Below are 23,919 nucleotides of genomic sequence, written 5' to 3'. Positions count from 1 at the left end.
TGGCTCTTTCCTGACATAAAACATGCCTTAATACCACCTATCTTTTAGGGACGCCTGGGTGGCTCTGTCGGTTAAGCATCTGCCTTCAGCTCAGGTCATGATCTCAAGGTCGTGGGATGGAGCCCCATGATGGGGCTCCTCTGCTCAGTGGGGAGTCTGCTCCTCATTCTCCCTCTCTACTATCCCTCTCTCTCTCTCTCTCTCTCTCGAATAAATAAAGAACATCTTAAAAAAAAAAACCACCTATCTTTTAAAAATCTCCCCTTGAGTGTTGTATGTAAATGATGAGTCACTGAATTCTAGTCCAGAAACCAATATTGCACTGTATATTAACTAAGTAAAATTTAAATTTAAAAAAAAAAAGGCCTTACCAAAAAACCCCCCAAATATATAAATTCACTGCCATAAAAATTAGAGTATCAGAGATAATGCAATGGGACCCCTGGGTGGCTCAGTCGGTTAAGTGTCTGCCTTCAACTCAGGTCATGATCCCTGGGTCCTGGGATCCAGACCCACATCACTCTTCTTGCTAGCAGGGAGCCTGCTTATGCTCTCTTGCTCTCTCTCAATCTCTCTCAAATAAAGGTAAAATCTTTAAAAAAAAAAAAAAAAAAAGACAATGCTTAAGCTCACACTGACACCAGTGTTGCCATTTTGATCTTATTTATCCTTACTAGAGGTAAACATTATGAGTTTTGTATATGTATTTTTCTATTTTTTTCACATATAGGCATTTACAGAAAAAATACATATTATTTTGATTTTTAAAAATTAAAATAATTTTTAAAATTTCAAAATCTTCCCTTGAACCTATATATATATATATACCCATCCAGTCCCTGCCCCAATTCTTTGCCCCACTCTACAACTAAACATTCATTATCTCAACAGTCTCACCTACCAATTAACAAACCAGCCCATTCCAACTGGCTTTTTTTAATCCCCATGATTCCAACTGAAAAAGCTCTTACCAAGTTCCCAATAACCAACATCCTACCAGGCCAATGACAAATTATTTGGTCTCAAATTATCCAAATACAGTCCCTTCCTCTTCAGAGTCCACAACAGCACACACTCGCCATCTCTCCCTCCTACCCTACCCAATTCTCAGTACTCTCAGACCTCTACTGCAATGCCCTGGGCTTTGGCCTCAGCCCTGTTCCTAGTTATGGTCTTCACCCGGGCTTTAAATACGTGCAGATGAATCTCAACCTTAGAACCCCATCTCACACTTCTCCTCTAAGCTCTAGACTCCTATCAAATTTTCACTGAACTTCTCCACCAGGATGTCTAATAGAGCTCAAGCTTAACGAGTAACCTTAAGTACTATTTTCTCTGTGGACTCTCTGTTCTCTTGTAAGGAAACAGCCTGTCCATCTTCATTCTTCAACCCAAAAGCTGAATAACCCAGATTCCTCTTTCTCACCACACAGACAAGCCATCTTTAGTCCTCTCCAACTGCCCTCCAGAGTCTAAGTCATCATCAACTCTTGCTTTGACTACAACAGCTTCCTGACCTCCCTTATCACTTTCCCTGAAGAAAGCCACTCTCCTGATTGAAGTCTCCGGTTACAGTCCCATTTTAACAAATCTCTATCATGGGGAATGATTGACGCCCATCTACCTCTCCGTCTTGTCTTCCTACAAGCTTCTGGCTCTCTACATTCCAACCACACCACCCCTCTTTCTGTCCTTCATATACCCCAAACTTACTTGTTTCTGAGGACTCTGTATTACTACTCCTTTTGCTTATAATGCTCTCCTCCCATATTTTAACAAGATGATGTTAATCATTCAGGCCTATCTCACCCCAGCTAAAGCATTCAGAGTCATATTTGTTTACATGTTTTACAATTTTATTTTTCCCAGTTAAAAAACTCTTTATGGGAAAAAATTTTGTCTTGTTCATGCTCTTTCCCCACCCCTTAGAAAATGATCGACACATAATTGTCATCAATAAGTATGCTAACCACTCGAGTCTCCTATTGTTCATACAATTATTTGTTTAACCCCTTACAGTTTTCTGAGCTTTTAAAATATGCATCAAACCAATGTCACCCACAATATAAATACAAACTCTCCAATAATAAGAGAAACCCCTTACTATCTTTCTAATACACAAATCTGATCATATCTGATCCTGCTTAAAATCCATCAGTGGGGGGCGCCTGGGTGGCTCAATGGGTTAAAGCCTCTGCCTTCGGCTCAGGTCATGATCCCAGGGCCCTGGGATCCAGCCCTACATCAGGCTCTCTGCTCAGCAGGGAGCCTGCTTTCTCCTCTCTCTCTCTGCCTACTTGTGATCTCTATCTGTCAAATAAATAAATAAAATCTTAAAAAAAAATCCATCAGTGGTTCCTTACTGAATAAACAAGCACATATTTTACACTGTTCAGATCACCTGGTCTCCACAATTCTAAATTCTCATCCACCACTATTCCACTCATCCCACACATAAAAGCCACATGGAATTACATACAGTTTCCAAATAAACAATTATCTCATCAATCATCAAAATCAGTGACCCTTCCTACTCCTCACCCACTCTGCCTGCCTGTCTCAGCTTCTGTTAAAGACTTCTCCGAACTCCTAGATGTTGTCAGCATATTTCAATTCTCTCTTCCTGCCACTCCTTTATCTTGATTTCCTAGCGTGCTGGTTTTCCTCCTGAAGAACTAGCTCTCTAGAACCTTGCTCCCTGCATCCTTCGAGGGTTGGTTCCTCTTCTACCAGACATTAATTTCTCTTCTTGCTCTGCATTTTCTGCCCTTTTTTAGGACATTCGCATCTTAAGCCATCATCATACCTATACGTAGTTCTATTACCAAAGCATGCAAATTCCTCACAAAGTTATAGCTTAAACCTCTATCTTCCCTTATATTTCCAGACCTACGTAGCCAACTATCTAAGCAGAATTTCCCCTTGAACTTTTCAAAGTTACCCTAAAATAATAAATTCAAATCAAACTCATAATCCCCTTCAGTTTCCCTCCTCTAAAAACCCTGGTCCTCCTTCCAAATACTGACAATATTCCATCAATTTTTTTTTAAGATTTATTTATTGATTTGAGAGAGAGCGAGGGAGAAAATCCTCAAGTAGATTCCCCATTGGGCGCCCCCATGCTGTCAAGTTTACCTTGGGCATGTCTCTCACACAGTTCCCCCGGTCTCTGGCATTCTCTGCCACTTCGAGTATTACACACCAACACCTGGCCTCTCCTTGCACTCTTACTTCCCTCTAATCTGTGCAGGTATCTTTAAAAACAAAACAAAACAAAACAAAACAAAAACAAACAAATCTAATTAACAACTCCACTTCAGCCTACTCCCAATCCTACTTAAAATCTTTTAATGGCTTTTCACTGCCAAGTATCTATTCACAGGATCTGGCCTCCAGTGTTATCTGAATTGAACTGTTTCTGTGTTTTGTGAAACGCAGTTCACTACTCAGTCTAGTTTTCTCAGTTCACTACTCAGTCTAGTTTTCTCGCTGTGCAGACCAATTAGAATGGCAAAGTTGTGACCAAAAGTGAGCATTAAGAGATTAGCCTGCGGGTGCCTGGGTGGCTCAGTCGGTTCAGTGTCTGATTCGGTTTTGGCTCAGGTTGTGATACTGAGCCCTGTCTCAGGCTGGGGGATGGGGGTCGGGGTCTGCTTGAGATTGATCGCTCTCCCTTACTCTCTGCCCCTCCCCCACCCCAAAAGAAAACTAAAGCTAGAAGGGTCATACACTGGTAAATGGCTTTATCGGGACCAAAAACTCTGTCTTCAGACTCACAGTATGCGGCTTCCACGTTTTAGGATAAAGCATCAGTTACTGAGACTTTACTCTAAGATAGTGGATCACTTATCTGAGATGACTCCATTATGTTTCCCAGAACTACCACACTCTTTTTACAACCTGGAAAACCAAGGTCTATACAGCTACGTAACTTATCTCAAGTAACTGATGGATATGGAAACAGAATTCAGGGTACCTTATTTTCATTTCTCCAGTTTAGCCCATAGCGTGCTAAATGGCAGCGGTGACAAACTAAACACTACCAAACAAATAAAGAAGATGTTACACGTGTGCAGTAAGCTCTGGGGCCAGAGAGACTAGGGTTCAAATCCCACCTCTGCCGATTCTCAACTATGTGACTACCAGGTTACTAAAGGTGCTGCTTTCCCATTTGTAAAATGAAGGCTAATGGCCAACTCCCAGGTGTGCTGAGAACTAAATGAGGTGGTTTGCCTAACATATATGCTACCACTCAATAAACAAACAGTTAAAGTAAATGGCCAAAAACATCAGCTTCTCCCCAAAGAGGAGAGTGTGAAAAGAAAAACTGCCATAGAGTTAAAAACAGATGGGACTGAGCTTCCGGCTCTGCCATTTCCCGTCACGTGCTCTCTCTCAGTTATCTTTCCTCACTTGTACAATAGAGACAATGATACTTAGCCCTTAGCACTGCTGTGAGGATGAAATAAGATAACATCTAAAAGCATCTTCTTAAGTGAAGAGCATCATACAAAAATCATTATTATCTGTGTACACACGCTCACAGCTGCTGTGTTCTAAATGTTTCAAGGGCATGAGAAGTCTTTAATCATCTTTGTCTTTGTACCAGCTGGTAGCACAGTCCTCTGCCCATCACAGGCATCCGTTAAATGTTGGCTGAGCGGAATTATTAAGAAGAAAGGACTGAATTATGGCAAAGCAACAGTTTCAAATGAAATCCACAAGTTCAGCCATTGAGAATACGGGTAAGAGAACCTAGAACCAGACTAGCTAAGATCAGCTCAGACAGAACACATCGTAATTTCTGGGAATTTAAATAAATGGTCTGTAATTTTGTTTACTGGATATAAATTGTATAATCATCCAACAAGTAAGTTCCATCACTACAGGAATTATGTGTCTCCCGCCCTCCTTCCCTCCCTCCCCTTCCCCTTTGCGCCACCCTCCTCCCTGTGTTAAGCCATGAAGAGGAGAGAGAGAATATAAAGGATAAAAGGAATGTTTACCAGTATTGTACACTCCCCCCAACACACCAGTAAAAAAAAAAGAAAAATTTGAAAAAACAAAAAAACAATAGGGATTTTTTCCATCAGGAGGCAACTTAAACGTGGGTTCTCCAGTCACAGGTATTTAAAATACTGGTTAAGGGGAGATATTTCGCCTGAAACTAGTGTGTGTTTATCAGAGTTCTCCCTACACAAAGTCAAACACTTCCTTAACTTGCTAGAGGTAATGCTGGCGGGTGGAGGGGAGAGCAGCCTGTCCATGCAAATTTCAAAGTAAAAAGTTGACCTGCACTAATTATTTACTGAGCATCTACTATGTGCCATTCAACACATCTTAGATGATCTCGGATTCTCACGATAACCCCCGTGAAAGGTTATTATTTTCTCTCTGTGATAGATGAAGAAACGAAGGTTCGGAGAGGTTAAGTAATTTGTTCATGGCCATATGACTGGAAATGACAGAGGTGGGATTTAGGCCCAGTAAAGTCTCAAAACCCATGTTCCTGGTGCCATACGCTGCTGTCTACTGATGCTAGCAAATTCTCTAAAAGGGAAGGGGACTCTACAGGAAAGTGGGAAGAAGATCTGGCAAAGAGACATGCACAGAGAGCACAAGATGGTGCCCCATCTCAGAGTTCTAGACACGGAACCAAATGAAGAAGCCACGTCCAACTACACACACCAAAATGCCTGGGGCTCTTTTATTCTTCAGATTCCTCAGAATCTGTTCTTCAGGTTCTGAGAATGTCAATACCACTCAGACATACTGACGACTGAACACAGTTCAGTAATTTTTCTAGAATTCTGAGAAAGAGTAACTTCTTTCTGAGAAAGAGTAACTCACTGCTGGTAATAAACCAAGCAGGGAACAGGGATGACTACGCCTCCCCGTCCTCTCACGCTTAGCAGGACCCAAACACTCTGACGCAACTGGGTGTCCTTCTGGCATATGTACTGCTACACAAATTCACACCACAGACCGGAGCATTAGAAGAAGTTCTATTATCTTACGGATGTAGAAACTGGGCTCGGAGCAGCTCAACGATTGCCCAGTGTCACATGGCTGCGCCCCGGCCTAGACAAAACTCTGATCTCCCATTGTGTGGTCAGCAAATTTCCCCCACCAAACCTCTTCAGTGCCTCCCCACTTGATGCCAGACCACCTTGATGTCCTTCTCTATATTGGGTTCTTATGCAGCTAAGGCTCCTTCTGGACATTTTCACTGAATTCGACAAATGTGTGGGGCGTTGGGAGAGATGATGCAGATAATAACAGAGTTGACGCACATTTGCCCTCTGGACAGTGCTACTCTTTCAGATGTCACAACACATGTAGACAATTGTAATATTTTAAGGCACAAAGTGGTAAACTAGAATGCTTGTGGTTCAAGCGACCAGGAGAGTCCTGGGCCCCACCTGCTGCTCCAAGTGTGGAGGGGAGTAGTTACGTCAGCATATGTGTATCGCAGTCCAATATATCTGGTACTTTGGTGGGGAAGTTCTGTTCTAAGGCTTTAAGTTCAGGGAACTGAGATAAATTCACAAATAACTATAAGCACAAAGAAAGCAATGAAGACCACCACTGTCTGCTCTCACCAAACATTAATGAGTAGAAGTAAGATTAATTCAATTTGTTTCCTTTCATAACTCCTCTTCCAACAAATCAAGACTGAAAAACTCATCCTCTGGTCAACAGAGAACTGATCAGTCCCACTACCAAGACCACAAAGACCCTTGACACAGACCTTGCTCACAGGAAGCTAAAAAACTACTTCAAGCTCGTAAAGTGTGTCGGTGAGTTCTTTGACTTCTTACAAACACCAGAAAAAGAAATCAATTGAGAGGAGGAAATTACATTTCAAGGTCATATTCAAATATGAAGGGAGAATCAGGAAAGAAGCATCCCCCAACACACACACACACACACACACACACACACACACACACACACAGTGACCAAGCTCCATCTCCAGAAACCTCATTAAAATTTTGACTTCTGATATTTATAAATTTAGTCTGCCTGAGCCAAGTAGGTTTCTGCAATTCCAGACATCTAGGCTGAAGGGCAAAGGGCAAAGTGAAACTTTCAAAAGCTGGCAGGTAGCCAAGGGCATCACGTCCAGGAGGCTCCCTTAGCAACACACAACAGCTGTCCGCTCCAGAGAGGGCGCCGCCATCTTTGCAGGGGTTATAGATGCTCTTATTTTCACAACTAAAAGCAAGGGTTGTTTTTTTTCTTGTATTATTTTCCCTGTCATTCCCCTAAAAGTTATCTCATCTCACAATTTCAAAACCTCTCCAACCCCAGTATGTTTCTCTTCATCCCAAATTACAATGTCATAGTTCACGATAAATTAAAATAATGTAAGGTATTCATTTTTGGCAAATATAAAATGCTTTATAATGTCTAGTTATTAATTACTATTCTACCTGCTACAGACTTGGATTCTAACTATGGGCAAGTCACTCTGTGTGACTTAATTACTTCCTTCATAAAATTTTCATAACAACAGTGACCTACTTCATAAGACTATGGTGAAGGACAATAAAAATTTTTAGATAAAAACTTATAAACGCTCATTCCTAATTAAGAATCACGCCACCCATTGGCTTTCGCTATCTGAAGAGATGGTCTGATTACCAAAGACAGTGCCCCCGACACACAACAGCGCTGGGTCCTGACCCAGCAGGAAGAGCGCGGGTCCGGAAGCGCCTGGCTCAGCGCGCCTGCCCCATCTGCCTTCTCCAACCCTACCAAGCCCTGGGGATGACACCGCACTGGGAGCTCACCCTCACGCCTAAGCCTAACAAGATAAACAACATTTAAAAAAAAACCCAACCAATGTCACAATCACTGCCAGGTTTCAAAAACCTAACACCTGGGAGCAGAAGGGGATGTGGCAGTCTGTGCTCTGAGAGGAAGGCCATTTGTGCGAGAGCCGAACCTCGCAGCTTTCCACTCCTTATATGTGCAAGTGCAAGCCCTCAGCCACAGCACTCCGTACTCACCCAGAGGTACATCATGTCAGACCCGGCTGCTCAGACTCAGCGGTCAGTTGATCCTGGACTGCAAAAAGGCACTTCAGTGAACTGTAGGAAAGGAGGTGCCAGACTGTGGGGGGGCAAGTGTTCAGGGTGGGGAGAAACCCCCCCAAATCACTTGAGTTTAAAAATCTACAAGGACCGGTCTCCTCCCCCCTCCTCCCTCCTCTCCAGCTGACTGTTCTGTTGTTCTCTCTCCTCCCTCTCTCCCTCCCTCTCCCCCCGCCCGTTCTCCCTCTCCCTCTCTCTGGGAGTTCCCAGCCCCGTGTGCGTCTGAACTGGAGTGTACAGCACTCTCTCTATTTGCCTTCAGGGAATCTCTCTCTGTCATTCTACTTCTAGAAACACAATCATCACTCACAGAGATTATTGCAAAAGGCAGGGATAGGCGGGGCTAGTAATAAACCACCAGCACCAGTTTCTAATGCTAGACACAAACTAGTTTAAGATGGGTTCTCTAAACATGAAAGAAGCAATGAAAACACTCTGCCCTCCAAGATCAAGGGGAGTTGAGTCCAGTTTCCCCTCGGTCCAATTCTTCCAGAGCCCCCCTTCAGAAGCCAAGCGCAAACAGAGCTTGCTCAGAGCCTGTATCCCCTCCCTGCAATGCTGGCCTCACCCCACTCTTCTAAATAATTCTGAATTTAAAACAGAAGAAAAAGTACGTGTAAACTTGAATAGGCTTTCATCTTTTTTATCACTGTTGCCCTAGTTCAGATCAACACAGACAGCTCCTTTCTGAAGGGAGAGAGGACAAGCAAGGGTTTAGAGTCACATGGATTTGGGGCCCCTAGCACGTTGCAGACTCTTTACTAGGCATGGGGAACAGCACAGGGGACAAAGCACGGGTTTGGAAGCTGGGTCCACAATTATTCTCATGATGGCCTAGGGAAAGTTATTTAACTTAAGACTAGGCCCCTGTTTCCTCAACCAAAAACTGCGTAGTCTAGTACTCCTTGTGAAGTAGTTGTAATTAAATCAAATGGCAGAACTGTGTAGACTATCTGTCAAGCTCCTGGTGACCACGTTCCCTAAGTGCTGTTCAAACACTTAGTACCTCTGATACGCCAGGCATATTCGAATCCATTATCTTCAACAGTGAACAAGTATCATCAAATCATGTGTCCTAGTGGTTTTGATTCTGAAAATAGCTGACTCCTCCATACACCAGTGCCCATGCTCTTTCCTTACTTCCTACCCATTTCCCGCTCGCTCAAATCCAGCAGCCCACCCCAGCTGCACGTGAAACCCTCCCTCCTCTGCGAGCCAGGCGTCTGTAACATGGCTTTCACCATTTGGGTCAGTGACTACTGCATTCCTGTACCTACCAACCTTATCTCCTTTATCCATATCTTTCAGGGCAGAGCCCATCTAATTTTGGCTACGGAGTCTTGTGTATAGTACCTAGCACACAGTAGGTGCACCATACACTCTCCAAGGATTCTGTGTTTTGGGGAATACTTCATTCCATTAAAGAAAGAACAATATGAGACCAAAACAAAACAAAACAAAAACAAGAGGCCTACCACCTTCCAGCTGCCTCAGGGTTCTGTTCCCCTCAGACATGTTGAGACGGCTCTCCTGTGCTTGTAAAATCTCCAAGTAAGGTCTGCAAGCCTCACCCTCAAGGCCGGCCTTGCCGCTGGGACAGGTCCACTTGCTCTCCTCCACCTAATCCTTCCCCACTGTAACGCTCCTGTCTAAGGGGCCTTCTGCAGTGGAACTCCTTTTTTTCCTTAGGGTTCAAGTCACTTTTCCTTTCCGTCCCCACTATGTGCCTTCTGCCAGAGAGCTTACAATAAAGACCTTTTCTCTCCTCCCACCTACTAAACTCCCAGCTCATTTAAACTTGGGAGAGGTGGGGCAGGTGTTTTCAGCCTCACCCAAACCTTTTCTTTTTCTTTATGCAGAACGTCTCTGCTTTCCTCTGAAGGCAGGATTACCTCATTTCCAGTACAAAAGAGCAGTAAGAACTTCCAAGCCTAAACCTGAGACAGCCTTTTTTTTCCTAATGCGAAAATAAACCTTGACTTTCTACAAACTGTTAAAATCCATAATCAATTTTATAGGAATATAAATACAGTTCTTAATAACTATTAAAATCACACTGGTAAGCCATTATAGTCTTTTCAAACTCTCTGAAGATAGAAAATGGTCTCGTTCATTCTTAACCAAGTATCAAAAGAACAAATACAATAGAATTTCACATATTATCACTTTATGGTGTTACCTTCTAATCAAGTATGGGGTAAGATACCGTGCTCTCCTGGAGTGAATAAAGATAAAAACACAGAAAGGGGGTCCTAGATACAAAATTGGAAAAGTTCAAATATGTCACCAAAAACCCAAAAACGACCTCCAAAACACCTGTAAGTGGCCCCATTATAAACTTTGGAACCACAGGGAAAGCTCGTAAATCCCCAAACGCTTCTTTTCCTTTTCTGATTATAATTTTTAAAAACTGGGTAAGCAGTCAGGCAAAATCAAACTCTTTTGTGTTTTCTTCACACACACCGAAAAACTCCAAAAACCCACAGGCAAGCTAAATGAAACTTCTTTTATTCATGCTCCTGCATGTCCACATTTTCCTACCTTTAAAAAAAGGGGGGGGGGGAAGCAAACAAAGAGGTTGGAGGGAAAAAAAAAGTCTCTCAAATTGTCAAAGTCAAAGGAGGAAACCCATACTTTATAGCTACTCGGATTAAGAGACACAAAAGTACAACCATTCCACACTACGAGGACACTGTGAGGAAGATCACGGTCTTCAATGACACAGAGGATGAGGGTGCATACCTCATTCTCTGAGAACATTTTATCAGACTGCGTGACCGTGCTCTGAGGTTTATCGGCCTGTATGTTAGTTCAGAGGACGAAGCATGTGAACCGGAGTTTCAGAGAAGGTAACGTCCCAGGGAGGGCCCACAGAGCAAGTCTGGCACGCGTGCTTCCGAGAAAGAAAAATCAGATTACCAGGGACAGCAATATGGGTGCTGCCAGTAATTCTAACCGTATAATGCATCCTGAATTCCTGCTTCTGAAAGCGCTAGATTTTGTCATGTGGAGAGTCTAGTGGGCCAGACTCTCAGAAAGGGTTGGGAGCCACATTTTGCAGTCTCTGCCACAAAGTCTAACAGTTCAAGAGACTGCCTGTTTTATGCAAGTTTCTCTGTGGGTGCAGAAGGCTGGCGGGGGACGTGTGCACCTCTGGGGAGCCAAGACAATTCTGTAAACATATACCTGAGAAATCAGGCCCTGAAGATTTCCAAAAGAAATCCAAAGGCAACCTTCTCTCCGTAATGTATATTCCTTTCACCTTGGGGACGGGTAGAGACAATACAGACTCCCCACAACACTGAGCTATAGACATGGGCCACATGAGGTCCAACTGAATTTGACTTAAAAAAAAAAAAAAGTTGAAAGAATAGGGCTCTTTTAACCTTGCCTCCTCTCAGCTTAAAATAGCAAGGATTCCCACAGGGCAATTCTCTAATAGAATTCTGCTACTCAAGATCTGACCCACGGACTAGCCTCAGCAGCACTACGGTCGGGGTTGGTCATGGTCAGGGTCAGTCAGTTGGCTGGAAGCTACTTAGCGATGCAGACTCTCAGGACCCCAGCCTAGATTTACAGAATCCAAATAAAGCCCCAGGTGGTCTGCACACACGAAAGTCTGGAAAGCTGGTCCAGACAGCTCACTGCCCTCACAAAACAGCAGAGACTCAGGAAGGAGAGACAGGGTGGCCACCTTCCAGGCCACCTTCAACCTTGGAAGACACACCAGGAGCACTCCTCCCGGGCTTACGGATTTGGTGTGAGACACCACCAGTGGCCAGCACTCACCCAGGACAGACTCTGCGCCGGAACTGGGCAGGCATTTTCTCCTTACACCTTCACAGTATCACTGTGCAGCAGGCCCTGCCTTATGCTTTTCACATATAAAAGGAAACCGGGGCTCAAAGGAGCCCAAAGCTGAACACAAGGCTGTGGGACTCCAAGATGGTGTCCCCTGCACACATTCACTGGTAAAATCTTATTGAGAGTGACAGAATCGATGGACGTTTTAGCCTAGATATGACCCTGCAGGCTACCTCTGCCCGTCACCAAGGCCTCCAGCAACAAACGATGGCGGTGGGTCACGCTCCGTGTGTGAGCTTCCAAAGGCTGCAGCTCTGGTCAAGGACCGCTCCTGCTCCCTAGGACCGATATCACTAAGAGCACAGTTTTAGAAACCTCTTGGAAACTGTGGTCACCTTGTATGATCTCTAACGTAAGTTCAAGATGCACACACGGAGAAAAGAAAGGGTATGTCCCAAGCTCACCTCTCAGAACAGCTACAGGCAACTTTGGGATATTAGAGCTCTTACCCAACGCAGAGCAACTATCCCTAAAAGAAGAAAATGAGTTATCTTAAGAAAGCTCTGTTTTTCCTTATTACGTTTCAACCATACTCTCAAATAAGCTCCCATACGTCCAAGTTACTCACTATGGTACCCCCTCCAGTACAATTTCTGCCCTCCTGGGAAGTCCCTATCCCGACCACTTCTTCATTATCTACCCACTCCAGTCATGTCCTCCTTTCCCTCCTCTGTGCAACTGTCATTCCAATGGTCCATAATTATAATCCCTCCTCTGCAAATACCCTCAATCATGTGTCCTCTCCATCCCTGCCACGTGGCAAAAGTCCAAACTTGGTGAAACAGTTATCTGCCTTCTCTGTGCCTGTGCCCACACAGCTGAACGCTGCTGGAAAGAGATCACATAACCAAGCTGACCGACTTGACTACAAGTTCATGATCACAAAGCTCAAATGGGCCCTTGACAGTGCCAAGCAATTCCACCAAAGCTGCCCTTGTAAGCTTCCCACTCTCCAAAATGACTGCACTCTTACCTTCTCCTCAAACCTATTTCAATCTCTCCCCACCATCCAACTTTCGGTTGTTGCTCTATCCAAATATTTCATTTTAAAAAAGAAGCATTCAGGGGCACCTGACTGGCTGAAGCAGTGGAGCGCATGACTCTTGATCTCGGGGTTGTAAGTTCAAGCCCCATGTTGAGTGCAGAAGTTACTTAAAAATAAAATCTTTACCCAAAATAAATAAGTAAGTAAATAAAAATAAAAGAGAAGCATCCGGACGGTCTTCTCCCCACCAAATCTACAACCTGCACTAGAAACGCACGCATCGCCTCTCCCTTATGCTCTTTTACAATGATGGAAGCATCCCTGGCATCAAGGCCCATTTCACCTCTTGTGCTCACACCCCTCCCCAGGCACCTACGTAAGGACTGCACTGCTCTGCTGATCACCCCCTCTCCCAAACATCAATCTCTCCCCTCTATACTCATCACTGTCAGGCCGGCAGATCAACATACGTCCGTCTTCAGAAAACCTCCCACTGCTCTCATGCAGCGATGCGGAAAGTATACAGTGGTGCCACCACTTTGGAGGTCCGTTGGGCAATATCTATGACATTCTGAAACATGCGTGGCCTGTGGCTCAGCAATCCCATCTCCAAGGAGCCTATCTTAGAAGAGCCCCACAAGGGACACTGGGGTGGCTCAGTCAGATGTCTACCTTCGGCTAGGGTCGCAGTCCCAGGGTCCTGCGATCAGGTCCCATATTTGGATCCTTGCCCGGTGGGGAGCCTGCTTCTCCCTCCACTTGCTTCTCCCCCCTGCTTGTACTTGCTTTCTCTCACTCTGACAAATAAGTAAATCTTTAAAAAAGAAAAAGAAAGAAAGAAAAGCCCCACAAGGGTAGAAGGCAGTTCATCGTAGCAATCTGTAAGAGCATAAGAACTTCAAAAAAAACCGTAATGTTCAATAACTGGCAAGTGACTAAATGAATGTCGGTTTTTATAAAATTCTTCTTTGACCCCTTACCTCCCTACCGTTTCCCAGCTCACCACTTCACAGTGATACTTCTCCAAAAAGTTGACCACACCTGGTCTCTACTTCACCCCTCTTTTCTTCTTCAATCTACTCCAAGTTTCCAAGCTCTCTACTCCATTAAACTGACTGGCCAATGTCAGCTACTTCCTGTCACTTAATTCAATGTGGTCCTCAACTTACCTCACCGCTTATCAGGATTCAACAAAGTTGGCAACTTCCTTGAAACACTCTCTTTCTCTAAGCTTCTAAGATACTGCAGTCGTGGGGGGTAGGGGGGTTTTCCCCTATATTACTGATTACTTCTTCTCAATGCCTTTTTCTGGTTTCTCCCTCAACAGGTCTCTCAAAAAGAAGTGCTCCTTGGGGCCCAATCCTGGCTCATCGTCTTTAATCTGATTTATCCCACTCGTTCCCACTGCTTCCTATACCACCCACATCCTAATAATTACAAACTGACACCCCAGCCTAGACCTCTTCTCATGCTCTAGTAAGAGACTTCACCATCTCATAGACAAGTCGAACATACATGTGTGCCCCACACTGGGCTTTAATTCCCACCACCACCACCACCTCGAAATCTAATATATACTTGGTGTTCCCTCTCCCACTAAGTGGTACCAGCAGGCAATTATGAAAGGCAGAGTTCCCTCCCAGATCCCTCACCCCTCACACGAAACCCATTAGCAAGTCCTGCACGTCTGACTTCTCTGTCTCCACTACCACCACCTTAGCCCAAGCCCCCAGCAGCTCCTTCCTGGACATCTCCGGGCTTCCTCCACTTTCGCTGCGGCTCCCCTTCAAATCATTCATCGCAGAGCAGCCGGAGGGAGTTTTTAAAACACAACTCAGATCATATCACTTCTCTGATTCTACAGCATCACGTCACACTTAAAAATGTTTGCTTCCTGGGGGCGCCTGGGGGCTCGGTCAGTTAAGCATCTGCCTTCAGCTCAGGTCATGATCTCCGGGTCGTGGGGATCGAGCCCCAAGCTGGGCTCTGTGCTCAGAGGGGAGCTGGCCTGAGATTCTGCGCCTCCTCCTCTCCCTCTGTCCTTGCCTTCACTCATGTGCTCACGCACGCATGCGTTTTCTCTCTCTCTCAAATAAATAAAATAATTAAGTTGTTAAAAAATGTTCTCTATCTAAAGCCCTTATAATGGCCTTTAAGACCGGTCCTATATGATCTGCTAAGCGCCTGCCTCTCCAAGTTCAGTGCGTATCATTAGCTTACCTTCAATCTCCAGGCTCATGCCTACATGAGCGGACCTCATGCCAGTTCCTGATCTAGAGCAAGTCCATCCCTCTCCCCGGCACCCCTTAACTCCTTTATTCCCTCTTCTTGAAATCCCTCCTCATCCTCTGCAAGGCCGGCTCCCTCTTATCTTCAGGCCTCAACTTAAAAACACCTCCTCAAAGAGAACTCTCCAGACCGCTCTCTGCTCTCTTTCATTGGAGGGCCTTCCTCTCCTACCACGTCCTCTCCTAATGCGCTTGGTTTATTTTCTTCCTAGTTGATATCAAAATCTATCACTTCTTGATTCCTTTGGTTTCTTGTTTGTTTTTAGTATTATTTTGTTTTCACCATTAAAAAGTAATATTTTATGTATACCGCATACAACTGAGATCTACTACGGAACATTTTATCCCTTGACTTTCTATTAGGAAAGGTCAAAGTTATTTGCAGGCATCTCTGGCGCTCAGGCAACTGTCTATCCAAGTCCTATAAATAAAGTTAGAGTGCTACTAATTTTGCCCTAGTAACCAAAAGGACTCAAAGTTTTACCACAGTTAGAAACCATAAATACATGCCTGCACCAATGGCTTTAGAAAAACAGTTTGAAATAATCGTAATATTAATATGAAAAAGCAGCTCCAATCTAACCAATTACTTTAAGGTAATCTGAACATCAACATTCCAAACTGCCTCTCTTCCAATACCATAAATTTATTCTGCTCAGCACAATAAAACAGCATCCCAATCCAAACTCCACTATAACCACACTTGCTGTAAACAAGTTAATTATCTAGAGTCTAGAATCATGCCTCTGACACAGCAGCCACTAGTTAATACTAATAGTTTAGTTATTACTAAACTAAACTAATAGTTTAGTTAATACTGAATTTTCAGTTCCCCAGTCACACTAGCCACATTTCAAGTGCTCAAGAACCACATGAGGGCAGCGGACAGGGCAGATATAAAACATTTCCAGTGCCAAAGAAAGTTCTATTGGACAGAGCTGTTTTAGAACATGGTAATAACTAGGAAGCAAATGGCTCCCTAAGTATCCAAAATACCAAAGTGTTCGTGTACTTTCATCAGCAGTACAGCTCTGCCAGGCCTTCTCTCTCTATCTATTTATTTTAGAAGTAAATTTCCGTCCTGGTTATCTGGCTACTTGCCCACTGAACATTTGAAAGGCAAATTAGGAAAAGGGAACTTGGAAGCAGTTAAGGACTAAGTACCAGAGGAAAGGGGACTATTATGTCAGAGGCAGCCACATCAGGAGCATGAGGGACCAAGAGAAAAAAAACCAAAAACCAGGTAAGATATCAAAATGCAAAATGGGACTATACGGTAAGGCCAAGCCAGCAGATGCTCCTGAAATATCATCCTTTAAGTCAGAAACAATAATTGATGTTGACAACTGTGTTAAAACCATTAAGAAAAGTGTCTACTATTATACTATGAAAAAGAAATATATAGTTACATAATACCTTTTACAAGGATTTATTTCCAAAATAACTTAAACATCTTGGTGCTCAGAGAAGGGAAAATCCTCTCAGGGAGTTGGAATACACCACCACCAGAAATAACTCATTCCTAAAATATTCTGCATAGTCAAATTCAACTCAGTTCAAGCAACATGAACGAATGTTAAGTTCAACCAATATGAACAAATGTTGTTTACAGAGCAGGGACAGATAGGAGAATAAGACAAGATCCTTCTGTTTAATGAATTATGTATGGTTCCTCCTTACAACAGACACCATATAGCCTGGGCAGGGGGGAGAAAGTTCTTAAAATACTGTTAGGAAATACTCTACTACATATTTTTAAGAGATAAAAGAAAGGTTCAGAACAATGCATAGCATAATAGCATTGAAAAGAAAAAATTGAGGAATTATATACAAAATGGTAAAACACCCATTGCCTCCAGGGGATAGGCACTGCGAGGGCTCAAGACCAGAATCAAGGAGCAACTTTTTACTATATGACTATTTTATACTTTTTAAAGAATTTATTTATTTATTTATTTATTTGAGAGAGTGAGTGAGAGAGAGGGGAGAAGTGAACACAAGCAGGGCAAAGGGGAAGAGGGAGAAACAAGAGAAAGCTCTATACACATTAATAGCATGCTCACCTGATGACTATGACAGAAGTTATAAAAGAACCTTTAAATGTCTAGGCTGCAAGTCTAGGCCAAAAAGTCAACAGTCTATTTTCCTAATATACTGTCTCTAACCATTCCACACCAAAATGGTAGAAATACAACTTTAACTTAATTTCCGGATTCCAGTATGAAAAACAGTCAAATGTATATGTATGTATGTGTATACACACACTCTCTCTCTCTCTCTCCATTGTCTATAAAATGGGGGTACTAATGCCGACATCACAGGGATACTGTCAGACTCAAATCAAACAGACTATGCTAACTAGTCTGTAATCAGAGCGTTACATCTATCATTACCATTGCCAATTACTGCTACTAGTAGTGGGAGTTACAAAATGAAATTTACATGAAAGCAATTACAGGGAAACTCGGTTTGGGATCCAAGGAAATCCATGAACTTGTCAAGCCCACCTCACCAACTTTCTTATCTCTTCACCTTTCAGAAAATACAGTATCAGGAGAACCTCGGCATTCTATTCTGAAGTATTGGGGGGAAGAGGGAGCTGAGTGGTGGTTAAGGGAAGAAAAAGAGGCACAGCAGTAGAAGGGTTAAAGCACTTAGGGAATGTGACACCTTGGGAGTACATAAACCCATTTTAGCATTTCACCAACGTCAGGAGGCAGCCCCACAATTTTTAGATGGATGTTAGCAATGGTTTACTTCTACAACGTATTCATTCGAAAGAAAGCACCGAACACATGCACACAGCACTCAGAGTGGATGCCGGACCTGAGAAATAAGGAGAACAAGCGAGACTGCCTGATCCGAAAAGACTTTCTGTAACCGGCGCGCTCAGGAGTGGGCAGTGCACGTGAAACAAAAAATGGCTTAATCTCATTCATGTTTACACTTTGAAATGATTTAACATTTAACTCACTTCTTGAAGCCATTAGCCCGTCTTTGAAACCATTTCTGGGAACTCCTTTCATGCCAGCCCACATTGTGCGGGAGTCACATCTCACTGTGTGGCTCCACACGTTACAGGTCACAAAGTAGTCCCTGGTCAAATAACTTGGAGGAATATGCTTTAAGCAATTCCACTATTAGCCAAATTTCAGCTTCTCATAATCTTCTAGGAGGATACTGAAATTAACAGATGCTTTTTACTAATTTCAAATACACTGGCAGGAGGAAAACAAGCTAGCCAGGGGTGTCAGAGATTAGGTGACAGGCAGACAGATGCCAAGAATTTGCCGCACGTTTTAAAGGGTTACAATCAAGATAACAGGAGTGTGAGAAACAAAGTCAGGCATCTTGAAGGTTTTTGTTCTGAGAAAGGCTGTCGGAGAAGGTACTGCCTGCCAATTTACTTTGCATCCTCCTCTGAATGGCCATATCCAACCTGCTCTAATTAAGTAGTCCGATTTCTGGGGAATTCGAACTATTTTACCTTCCCTAGATGACACACTTATTTTATAATGCCTGTTTGTGAGTCTGGTGTATGACTGCGGGTTGGGGGTCTTCTGATCCAGCAGGAGAACTAAAAACACCGAAATAACATTACTTTCTGAGAAGGTAATCTATCTAATCCATGCCAGAGTGAACCAGACCATTCTATCCCAGATCTAACTGATGGCTTCAATATCAAAGTTCTCCCAAAAGATAGCACATACTAAACTCTATAAACTTATTTTCAGGCTATGACTACACTTTTAATAACATAAATGAGTTCAGTGGGACTTACTTTAATCATTTCTGAAACACAGTTTATTTTTAGTAAATATAACAGTCCCCCACATGGGAAGCTACAACCATGCCAAACATTCTCTATGAGGAGATAAAATCCTATTTATAGACCTATCAGTTGCTCCTTGCTTAGGTTGTAACATAGTTTCCACTTTAAGCCTGATATGACCTCCCCTGACTTCTCTCCTCTCTAACGTTCTTTTCATCCTGAAGGTTCTCACGTTTATCTTTACCTTCACAGGGTACTTAAGTTAAGCTACTATGAAGCTGGGGAGAGGGGAGAGGGAGAGATGAATCTACTTTCCCTACGCCTTCTCCCACTGGAGGGTTTAGGTAAGCTTCGGACCCAAAATGGGGGAGAGAGAGGGGTTCTTCATTAGGTGAGCTTTTTGCAAGGGAACCTAATAAAGTATCTGACAACCAGCAAGAAGTTGCTGGTTCTTGCTACGCAAGTGAGGTGTGCTTCCGGCAAACGGGCCTCCTAAGGTCTTCAGCAGCGTATGACTTAGCTTAGAGTTCTCTACCTTTTAAAAACCCAACAAGAATAAATGTCAAGGTTTCTACAACAGAGAATACTGTTCTCAAAAGCTAACCAAGGAACTGAAAGAGAAATACAGAGATTGCTTAATTTTTTCATAAAACCTGTGATATCAGGGACCAAGCTGCTGTTGTGCCACACGAGCCGCCGGCACCTCCACGTTGCCACTTAAAATGCCGACTGCTGGGCCTCCCCCACCGATTCCAGAAGGGTAAGGGCCTTATCCTCATCCCGTGAGCCGTGTTCGCTGCCTCCTTTCCCCAGGAGTGGCATGAACCATACCCCATCTTGCCCTGGCCCTACCCTGCCCCACACCCTGGACGAGACTGGAAATGAACCCTGTCTTTACTATGCGGGGAAACCCGAACCCCTGTGATCTCTGGACCCCGGTAAAATGTGCCATCCCTGGTTCACTTATTTGTTCACAACCTTAAGCGTATAACTGCCTTTTGTTAATTCTGTGTCTGTAGGTCTTCTATCCTGAATGAGACTTCAAATTCGACTATGAGAGCCTCCAGGTCAGTGGTCATGTCTTACCCATGTCAGGATCACCGGTGTTATGCCAGGCGACTGGCATAGAATAGGCACCCGGTACTCGTTGTTGAAATATTTGTTAGGCTGATCCAGAAGGCAGGGACCACCTAGTCAAATATACTTCTCTTGCGTGAATGTCTCACTGCACACAACTCAAGAGAGCCGGGAGAGCCCAATAGAACTTTAACGGAAGTGCATCCTAAGTGGGTCCTGAAAGGAGGGAGAAGTCTGAGGCCTAAGTAATTAATATCTAGCCGCCTTGCATTGTGGGTTCTTGTCCCCACTCCAAGTGCTCAAAGACAAGGTGAACAGAGGATATACCAGATGCTGGAGCAAATGATAGTATTTCCTTACTCCAAGAAAATTCAACCTGCTTTACTCTATCTACCTGTATATTACTCCTCTTCTAAGGCCCACCTCTTCCTGCCCACCCTAATTCAAAGTGAAATTCCTAACTCTCCAGGATCTGATGATGAGTAGCTGTTTAGTATTTTCATTTATAACCAGAAGGGAAGGGATGGATTTTCAGTGAAAGTAATTCAAACTAACCATCAGTAAACATTACCTGATTGTAAAAGTTGGCATAGACCAGAAAATAACACCTCTCTTGAAAATTTGTTTTCAACTCTGATGTTTATCATGTAACATGGTACTTCCCTTTTTAAAGGAAGACATAGATTTTCTGGGGTGATCAGAGCTGAGGCATGGCCACAGATGCTTAACTGAACTCTCAAGATCATTTTCTGGAGGCAGCATGGTACTAAAGAAAGAACCTGGTTTTGGAAGTGGCATCAAATTGCCAAATCACCACTCACAGGCTCTGACCTTGAGCAAGGACTCTAACCTAACTTCTTTCAATAGCTATTTCTTCGTCTTTAAATGCAGGGCTGTTATGAAAATCAGAAATAATGTACATACAAAACTTAGGTGAGTGCCTGTCTAAATAATTATAATTGTTCATTGATCTGTTTATTGTCATTTCTTCTCAGCCCACAAGAAAAGGACAGAAAATGCCTCCTTGGCAAATCTGACATGTTAGGGCCACTACTATAATTTCTTTTAAATTGGTAGCAACAGAACATCGATGAGAACTCACCTAAAGAGAGCCATTTTCTCTGTGACTTTTAAAGGAAAACCTGCAGGGAGAGAAACACAAAGTGTTCCACTGGGCAAGATGTCCCTGTTATAACAGATGGCTAGGAGAATTTACAGGGACTATCATGAAAAACAAAGCTCTTCGAAAGGGGGAGCTTCTAACACGGGGCGGGGTGGGGGTGGGGAGACAGATGTCAGGGGTTCCTGGTAGAAGTAAAGCCAGTACTGCAGGATCTATGTCACAGGAAAGCTTCAAGTAAAGGACGTGGGGTTTTTTGGTTCTTTTATTTTTTTTACTCTCTTCAAAATTGCACCCGTCCCTTAAATCAGAAATACTTACCCGACAACCATAAACACCAGCCACAGAGGAAAAGGAAATACCTGCCTGTGCATGAGGGAGGGGCATGCGTAGGGAACGTAGGGAGCAGGAGATGGTGGCTAGAAAGGATGCGCACTTCTCTATGGAGGGAAGGGGAGAATGGGTGGCTGCGCCATCTTCCTTCAGGACTCAGGAGATGACAAGACTGTCGAAGTCACTCAGGTCGTGTTAGGGACAGGGCTGTGAAGGGGAAGACAGCCATGTTTGGGCTTCCACAGGACAGGATTAAAAGCCACTAAGGAGTTAAAGCTTTCAGAGCATGAGAATGAAAATGCTGGAACGACTTGTAGGGCTTTTTTAGCCAGCCCAGTGGAATGGAAGAAAGCCTGGGCTTTAGAGCCAGATGGGCCTTCCTAGCTTTGACCTTGGGCAAGTCGGACAGCCTCCCTAGCCTTCACTCTTCTCATCTAGAAAATCGGGTGAATGGCATGTGCCCTGCAGACAGCAAAGTGTAAAATGCAAACTGCTTCAGAAGAGGCACGCGGTGTAGGCTGCACGTCTGTCCGCACACCTCAGGATAGCCATACATGAAGCACCGGTGGCTGGCATAGATCGCTGTGTCACATATGCTTGCTCTCCCCCTTTCCTTTCCACTTAACTTAGCAGAAAGGAAATCAAGTCCAAGTAGGGAAAGTAACTTTCCCAAGGTTACACCGCTGGTTACTGGCAGCATTAAGGCTTAAAATCAGCTTCTGCAAGCTCAGTGCATTGCACCTTGCCTCATTAGGAACATTCCCTTGAGGGCACAAGCAAGCTTAGCCTACCATCATACGGGCTCAGAGAGCCCACGTGAACTAGGGAACAAGCTAACTGCAAGGTCAGACACCCAAGAGTTAAGTGCTCAGCCTCCGCCAAGGCTCCAGAGAGCCTGGGCTGGGCAGACTCCTATGGGAGGAGGCCAGGGAGGCACTGAAATCCACTCCTTGCTGTGATTGGTCGGCTTCCCAAGGGGTGGGGAAGAATGTCACCCGATCCCCACGGGTAAACAAGAGCAGGAGCATCTGCTCAGGTTTTCAACTAAATCTGTAAAATATTTCTGAACCCTTGACCACCAAACTCAGAAGACTGTAACCTCCGGCCTTCATGAACAACAGAGCACTTGTTCTTTAATGACCAGAGTCTTAGTAACACAATCTGGAGGGGCGAGCCAGTGCAAAAAGGCAGTTTTAATATTGGTCTAGCACAAAATTAGTAAGGAACGTTCCTGCTCTAGGTGCTTGAAATCAACACCGCCACCATCCTGCCTGCCCCCGGCCCTTGCAGCGGGGAACCAGCCTGCTGGCCTCCACGGTACCATTTTTCTCCAAGTCTGCCATTCCAAAAACATGACGAGACTACACAAGCACATTCCCTCCCCCTGAATTTCTCTCCATCCTCTTCAGGAGGCAGCCCTCCTTTTAAAAAAGGATATCTTATTGCAAGATGCAACCTCTCTGTAATTATGTTAGCACACATGTGCAGAGCAGAGAGAAGGGAGGGTTGGGGGAGAGAGAAACCCAATACCTTGCCAAATCCACTGGGAAGTCTGCCCAAGTTATTAATCTAGGAAGGGCCACTTAACTGAATTGGTTGAGGCAATGCCCTTCAATCTTGGCTATATTCTTTCCCCCAGGGAAGAGTGCAGGAAGGGCCTGTCTCCTCAAAACCTTATGGCCCCAACAACTCTTGTTACCTCAGAAGTTTCTCTCCCATTTCAAGGGTATACCAAAATATTTCAGTTCTGAGCAGAAAGTCAGAGAGGCAGTCCTATCCCCAAGACTCCACGGGGACTCCACAGGACTGGTCACTGAAGAGCCACCCAAACCTGCATTCCCTGTGTTCCTACATACAGCCACGAGTCATCAGCTCAATTCTAAACTCCCAGTAACTGAAATGGGGGTCGGGGAGCAAGAGAGTGGATCAAAATAAAATCAAAGAGGTCTCCTAATAAAGGATGGAAACAGGAGACCCTTGAAGAAATAAGTCAGCCCAGGCAGCAATACAAGCCTGCCTCAGTGTGAGCCCAGGAACGACAGCAAGGCCCACCCCAAACAATCCAGAATGGCCAGGCAGACCCATCCCTCAGGAAAGGTGCAGACTAGGAATGACCTGACCCACGGTGGACTCAAAGAGCAAAGACTCCTCAACATGCGGCCAAAACAAATCAGCTTCAGGAAGTAACAGAGGCTCCTTATGGCTCCCTTTTGTTTCTGCTCTATAATCCCAAAGCCAAATCCAATCCAAACTATGCTACGAGTGCCCTTTGCTAACACAGATGTCTCATTTCTAAGTCCCAGGGAACATAAGTGACTCAGCTCTCTTTTTCAGGAATGCTCAGCAAATTAACTACTCAAGGAGACGCCACGTGGTTATTA

The 23,919-nt window shown here is 44.1% G+C and overlaps 1 protein-coding gene across 13 annotated transcripts in view; it reads right to left on the bottom strand.

Annotated features, from left to right (window-relative positions):
- The window catches only part of RBFOX2 (RNA binding fox-1 homolog 2), a 266,184-nt gene that overhangs the window by 134,848 nt on the left and 107,417 nt on the right, over positions 1 to 23,919 (bottom strand). The window contains exon 1 of one of the 13 annotated variants that reach the window (XM_044228807.1): positions 8,016 to 8,247. The exons of the other annotated variants lie outside the window; for them this stretch is intronic. Within the exon in view, the coding sequence (XP_044084742.1) occupies positions 8,016 to 8,030 (15 nt within the window). The 5' untranslated portion in view covers positions 8,031 to 8,247. Of the gene's footprint in view, positions 1 to 8,015; positions 8,248 to 23,919 lie in introns of those variants that run through there. 13 annotated transcript variants of the gene reach the window in all.

This window comes from Neovison vison, chromosome 12, assembly GCF_020171115.1.
Source record: "Neovison vison isolate M4711 chromosome 12, ASM_NN_V1, whole genome shotgun sequence".
Taxonomy (NCBI): domain Eukaryota; kingdom Metazoa; phylum Chordata; class Mammalia; order Carnivora; family Mustelidae; genus Neogale; species Neogale vison.
The sequence above is the reverse complement of the archived record's forward strand: the minus strand, read 5'-3'. Positions and strand labels throughout refer to the sequence as shown.